At 33.3% G+C, this 7,563-nt stretch overlaps 1 protein-coding gene across 1 annotated transcript; it reads right to left on the reverse strand.

Annotated features, from left to right (window-relative positions):
• Positions 1 to 410: 410 nt before the first annotated feature.
• Positions 411 to 3,298, reverse strand: LOC133316111 (uncharacterized; the record flags this gene model as incomplete). Its single annotated transcript, XM_061517849.1, has 4 exons — positions 2,190 to 3,298; positions 1,473 to 2,024; positions 1,215 to 1,422; positions 411 to 938 (listed from the first exon to the last, which is right to left on the reverse strand). Coding segments are annotated over exons 1-4 (2,397 nt in total), but the record flags the coding sequence as incomplete, so codon positions are not given.
• Positions 3,299 to 7,563: the final 4,265 nt, after the last annotated feature.

Genomic DNA, 7,563 nt, shown 5'->3' on the forward strand with positions numbered 1-7,563 from the left:
GGATTCTGAAACATCATGTTAACATCCTTAATAACATTAGTCTTAATAAGACTCCAATTCTTATGAAAAAAGGCAGCTGGAAAACCATCTTCCCCTGGAGCTTTTGACCCATTGATACTAAAAACAGCTTTTGAAATTTCGTCATCCGAAAGATTACGAGTCAAATTAGATAGCAGATCATCGTGCAGAAGGGGCCAAGTAGTCTTTGATTTCACCCAATCACGATTAAGGACTTCCTCACTAAACAAGTTGCTATAGAAATCTGTTACCAATTGATGAAGTTGTCTAGCTTCCTTCACCCAAATCCCATCAGAATTTTTTAACTCAAGAATCCTATTCGAACTTCTTCGAGTAGCTGTTTTAATGTGATAGAATTTGGTGTTTCTATCCCCATCATTTATCCATTTCACCCTGGCTTTTTGAAACCATAAGATCTCTTCTTGTATGAGAACCGCATCAAGGTCCTTCCTAACCTCCTTTTCTCTAGATTGGAGAGATAAGTTGGTATGATAATCAACATGATTCTGAATTTCTGCAATACTATGCAATAGGTTAGTCTTCCTATTGAAAATGTTGCCAAAGACTATCTTGTTCCATCTTTTTAAATTTGGAGTCAGATCATGCAGATTCGTTCTAGTGTCTTTCACAACATTCCAGCTCCTAGCCAGAAACTGAGTAAAGTTATAATGCTCCATCCAAGCAATCTCAAAGCGAAAGGGACGATTTTTCCAACCTGTGTCCAAGTTAGACAAGTAGACCAAAATGGGACTATGATCAGAATAAATCCGTGGAAGTACCTTAACGCCAGCATCAGTAAAGGTAGTCTTCCAACTTGCATTAGCACAGGCTCGGTCCAGCCTCTTAAAAACACGATCAAGATGAAGAAACTTCGGACCCTTCCATGTAAACCAAGGACCTGATCCTCCAAGATCCAGCAGCTTGCAATTATGAAGAACATTTGCAAAATTGGAACATCTGTTTAAGTTAACTCTACAGCCACCTTTCTTCTCATCCCGATTTGCTATTTCATTAAAATCCCCAGCCACCAACCACGGCCCATTACAATGGAGACTAATGTTTAGCAGATCATCCCATAGCTCCTTTCTATTTTCTTCCCTAGGACTCGCATAAACTGCCGTGCAAGAAAAGGAAGGAACATGAAAATTCTGAACTTTAAAATGAACAAACTGTTTTGTGTGATTAATAATTTCAACGAGACCAGTCTCATCATTCCAGAGGATCCAAATACCCCCTGAGTAACCTTCTGCCTCTTGAACAAAAGCATGCTTAAACCCAGATTTTCGGATAATGTCAGAAGCTTTTTGACCACTACACCGAGGTTCTAGAATCACTACAATACTAGGCTTATATTTCCTAGTAAACAGAAAAAGCGAATTTTGAAACTGGGGTTTCACTGCTCCCCTACAGTTCCAGAAGAATAAATTCATTAAAAACTATGTTGAACGCAAGACTCCAAGGTTCTTGCATCCTTCATTCTTGAAATATCTTCCTGGTGAACTCTGTCCACCTCCATGCACGTAGAGATGGTTGAGGTTTCAGGATTTTGGATGTCGCTGCTGTTGTCAACTGATATATCAGGACCAGTTTTATGAAATGTGTCATATAACTGCTCTTGATTCTGGTTCAAAGTGCTATCTGTTTTCATCCCATTTTCCTGATCATGTTGATTTGCTTGCATAGGACTAACCGCCATGGGAGTAGCAATTGATGGAGATGGTGGAACGGGAGTATGATCTTCACGATTTTCACTCTGGACTGGACACCTCTTACCCGTGCTTGAAGAATGAGCCGCATGCATAGTAGGAACCGTTGATTTAGTCCTAGGGGTATCTTTGGACTTTTTGGATTTAGTCCATATTTTCTGAGGAATTTCAAACTGAGGGGCCCCCATATGAGGAGTAACAGAATTAATTATTTGATTATGATCCTCCTCATTAATAGGTCCAGCTGTTAAGATTGCAAACCGTGATTGCGTAATTTCCTCCTTATCACCATGATTATCGCTGGTCATAACTCCCTTATTACCATGATTACCATGATTATCGCTGGTCATAACTCCCTTATTACCATGATTACCATGATTATCGCTGGTCATAACTCTCTTATCACCATGATTATCTCCATGATTATCGCTGGTCATAACTCCCTTATCATTATTCCTTTGTAACGTTTTTGAACCAGCGCCTGGCTGGACTGCACCGGCCGTCTGAGGAGGTTGCCGGCTCCTGCGTTGACGATTAACAACCATCCAAGGTCCCAATCCTTTACTCCGATGGAATTCTGAGTTGCCAGGTTCCTCTTGATGAATTTGATCGTCATTATGAATATCGGATGAACTGCGTTGCTTTGGAGCAGCTGAACAATTCTCGGTGCTATGTCCATATTTCCCACAACCAAAACAAATGAGCCCTAATCCTTCATACTCAATTTGTTTGGTAAATCCTTCCAGCACATAATCACCCTTTAATGGCTGAGATAGGTCCAGTTCCACACATATTCTTGCAAACCGTCCTCTTACATGAGCATTTGTATTGCTGTCTACCTTGATCATCTTGCCTAACCAGTTTCCAATCCTTCTAAAAAAAGCTTCATCATAGAATTCAATGGGAATATCCGGTAGACGAATCCAAGCAGCAATCTTAGCAATTCCATCACTATTAGGTCTGAAAGTTGGTTCCCACTTCCTCAACGATAAATAATGACCCAAAACAATCCATGGACCACCGTTCAACGCAAAATTGAGATCATCCTTCTCACTAAACTGGACTACGAAAAAGTCATTACCAATATCAGTGACATTGATTTTGCCTTTTCTAGCCCATAAGACATTTATTTTTTTCTTCATAAACTCCACCCCAATTTTCTTCCCAAGGAGTTTAACAATCAGAGCTTTCTCCCAAGGTTTCCTCATTCTCTTCCTTGCTCTTTTGGTGCAACTAAAATAAGTACGCCCATCATCTTCCTCCCACATCTTAATTCCTCCATGGTTGACATCCTCCTCCTCAGCAGGTTCCTCTCCATCTAAGTCTTCCTCGGCAGACGCCTCTCCTTCCCATTCATCATCTTCTCCATTATGACGCATCAGAATTTCCCTCCAGGTTGAACGTTGGCCATTCTCATCTTCCATCCAACCTTCATGTCTAGGTATCATAGATACATCATTTGAAAACTGATCTCCCTCACCTTTATTCCTCTTATTACTTCTTTGAAGAATGTCAAGTTCTTCACTTGATTTGCCAGGATTCTTCCCATGATCACCTTTCTCTCTCTCACTCATCGCTCAATGAATATTAATACACTTTTTTTAAACAATGCCTTTGATCACGAATATTAATGATAATCAGTCTCTGCTTAAAGATTTGGCCGTTTGGATGAGTTTATAAAAAAAAAAATATTTTTTATGTCTTGTTTATTTTAGTAGTGCTTTTTACAAAAAAAACTAAAGCTATTTAGATTTTGAAAAATTATTTGAGTTTTGAAAAATATACTTGACTTTTGACTTATGTTTTTTTTAGAAGCTAAAATTTGTAGCTTTCAAAAAAAACCAAAATTTTGGCTTTTTTTGATGACTTATATTTTTTTAAAGCAGACATCCAAACAGACTTTGTAGTAGAAATATTTTTTTTTCTGAGAAAAAAGCAACTTTTGCTAAAAAAAAATCATCCAATGTGACCCTAATTTTGGTACTGCATTGTGTCATTCATTATTACACAATAAACTTTATTTTTGATTTTGGTGTATACAAACATTTAATCATGTATTGTTAAGTTATTTAATTAAAAAGATTGACTGTGTTATGTTTATGTTAATATAACTACTGAAAATTTCTACCAAAAAAATAAATATATATAACTACTGAAAAAAACTATACTCTCTTAGTAACATATCAAAGACATAATCAAAAATCATCCTGAGGCGACGAGCCTCGCTTGTTCCTTCGAATCCGTGGAATCCTCCTAGGCATTTCTTCCTAGGCTTTATTAAATTCTTAAGAAGGATAAAACTCTCGTGAAGGTGATTTTTAAGATAATTCTTACAAATTTATATGCATAAAATTCATTACACAAGACTCATATAGAGAAATTGAAGAAATTGGTAGGGTTTATGATTTTTTTTCAACTTCTAGAATTAAGAGGGGTGTATTGAATAATGATTTCAAAAGATTATTTTGAGATAAAAAATTTATTGATTTTAAAATACTATCTAGAATTGTAGTGACTTGATCTGTAAGGCTTTTTCTACGGTCAAAATTTTATAAGATTGAAATTTAAAAGATTTTAATAGAATTTATAAGATTTGAAAGGACAATATGAATTTAAGATTTTAAAACTATGCGAATTTAGCAAAGAAGGATAAAACTCTTAAGAAGGTGATTTTTAAGGTAATTCTTAAAAATTTATATGCATAAAATTCATTACACAAGACTCATATAGAAAAATTGAAAAAATTGGTAGGGTTTCTGATTTTTTTTTAAACTTTCAGAATTAAAAGGGGTGTATTGAATTATGATTGTAAAAGATTGTTTTGAGATAAAAATTTTATTGATTTTAAAAGACTATCTAGAATTATAGTAACTTTAAAGACTCTTTTCAAAGACTTTTTATACAATCAAGTTTTTATAAGACTGAATTTTAAATTTTTTTAATAAAATTTATAAGATTTGAAAGGACAATATGAATTTATAAGATTATAAAAAACTATAAGAATTTTTAACAAACATTCAAAAGTGATTCTTAAGAAGGATAAAATTCTTAAGAAGGTGATTTTTAAAAATTTATATGCATAAAATTCATTCAAACTTTGTGATACCTTTGCATGCTATTAAGGTGATGGAGCATGTTATTCACATTTAAAAATGTTTATTAAATTATTATATAAATTTATTTATAGTAAATGCAAATGTGGGGTCCATCCTCAAGAGATTCAATTGATTAGATTACATTCGCCGGATCAAGATGCAACTGTTGTTTGACAACACAAGACTGTGAAATGTTTAAAGATAAATTAATACTTACAATTAAATTTAACTACATAGATTTAAAGATCAATTAATACTTAGAACGCACATAATGATCTTAGTCTTGATCTCCGAATGCAATGTTTCACAGTCTGAAACACACTGATCGTGGAACTGACAGTGCATTCGGTCAAGATCGACAAATCAAGAGAAAAACTCACGACATTGTTGATGTTCTCGCCCCCATTGGAGCGTGAGGATCCAGAGGCGACGAGCCTCGCTTGTTCCTTCGAATCCGTGGAATCCTCCTAGGCATTTCTTCTTAGGCTTTATTAAATTCTTAAGATGGATAAAACTCTGGTGAAGGTGATTTTTAAGGTAATTCTTACAAATTTATATGCATAAAATTCATTACACAAGACTCGTATAGAGAAATTGATAGGGTTTATGATTTTTTTTTCAACTTCTAGAATTAAGAGGGGTGTATTGAATAATAATTTCAAAAGATTATTTTGAGATAAAAAATTTATTGATTTTAAAATACTATCTAGAATTGTAGTGACTTTAAACACTCTTTTAAAAGGCTTTTTCTACAGCAAAATTTTATAAGATTAAATTTTAAAATATTTTAATAGAATTTATAAGATTTGAAAGGACGATATGAATTTAAGATTTTAAAACTATGCGAATTTAGCAAACATTCAAAAGTGATTCTTAAGAAGGATAAAATTCTTAAGAAGGTGATTTGTGAGGTGATTCTTAAAAATTTATGAGGAAGAATATACTTACCACCAAAAAAGTTTAAAACCTTTACAACTAACCTAATCACCGTTGATTTCTGTCAATCTAACGGTTATAATTTATTGAAAATTATTGGGTCGCATTTATTAATTAATTATTAATTTCCAGTAAGTTATAACCGTTAGATTGACATAAATCAACGGTGATTAGGTTGATTATAAATGTGGTAATTTTTTTTGGTGGTATGTATATCCTGCCCCAAAATTTATATGCATAAAATTCATTAAAACTTTGTGATACATTTGCATGCTATTAGTGTGATGGAGCATGTTATTCACATTTAAAAATGTTTATTAAATTATTATATAAACTTATTTTAGTAAATGCAAATGTGGTGTCCATCCTCAAGAGATTCAATTGATTAGATTACAATTGCCGGATCAAAGATGCAACTGTTGTTTAACAACACAAAGACTGTGAATGTTTAAAGATCAATTAATACTTACAATTAAATTAACTTCATAAATTTAAAGATCAATTTATACTTAGAATGCACATAATGATCTTAGTCCTGATCTCCGGATGCAGATGTTTCACAGTCTGAAACACACCGATCGTGGAACTAATAGTGCTTTCGGTCAAGATCGGCAAAATCAAAAGAAGAACTTACGGCATTGTTGATGTTCTCGTCCCCACTGGAGCGTGAGGATCCTAAGGCGACGAGCCTTGCTTGTTCCTTCGAATCCTCCTAGGCATTTTTTTCTTAAGCTTTATAAAACTCTTATGAAGGATAAAACTCTTATGAAGGTGATTTGTAAGGTGATTATTACAAATTTATATGCATAAAATTCATTACACAAGACTCATATAGAGAATTGGTAGGGTTTCTGATTTTTTTTTTAAACTTACAGAATTAAAAGCGGTGTATTGAATTATGATTTTAAAAGATTATTTTGAGATAAAATAATTATTTATTTTAGAAGACCATCTAGAATTGTAGTGACAAAGACTCTTTTAAAAGAGTTTTTTACGAAAGATTTTATAAGATTGGATTTTATAAGATTTTAATAGAATTTATAAGATTTGAAAGGATATTATGGATTTATAAGATTTTAAAAAACTATAAACATTCAAAAGTGATTCTTAAGAAGGTGATTTTTAAAAATTTATAAGTATAAAATTAATTAAAATTTTGTGATACCTTTGCATGCTATTAGAGTGATGGAGCATGTTATTCACATATAAAAATATTTATTAAATTATTATATAAATTTATTTATAGTAAATGCAAATGTGGGGTCCATCCTTAAGAGATTCAATTGATTAGATTACATTCTCCATATCAAGATACAACTGCTATTTGACAACACAAGACTGTGAAATGTTTGAAGATCAATTAAATTAACTTCATAGATTTAAATATCAATTAATACTTAAAATGCATATAATGATCTTAGTCCTGATCTGCGAATGCAGATGTTTCACAGTCTGAAACACACCGATCATGGAACTGATAGTGCTTTCGGTCGAAATCGACAAATCAAAAGAAGAACTCTCAACATTGTTGATGTTCTCGTCCCCGCCGGAGGATGTTCTCGTCCCCGCAGGAGCAGGAGGATCCTAAGGCGATGAGCCTTGCCTGTTTCTTTGAATCTGTGGAATTCTCCTAGGCATTTTTTGTTAAGCTTTTTTTGTTTGGTGTAAGTCAATTGATTTACTCACCATCATTATAATTTCCAATTCGTGGTTATTCACGCAAATACAAGACTTTTTATTTTTGCTGTTGACGAGAATATAATATAATAAGTGGTTATGTATAATGATAATTTATTGGTTTTGATGTT

Source organism: Gastrolobium bilobum, unplaced genomic scaffold, assembly GCF_033153095.1.
Source record: "Gastrolobium bilobum isolate Gb01-03AN ecotype WA unplaced genomic scaffold, APGP_CSIRO_Gbil_v1 utg4280, whole genome shotgun sequence".
Taxonomy (NCBI): domain Eukaryota; kingdom Viridiplantae; phylum Streptophyta; class Magnoliopsida; order Fabales; family Fabaceae; genus Gastrolobium; species Gastrolobium bilobum.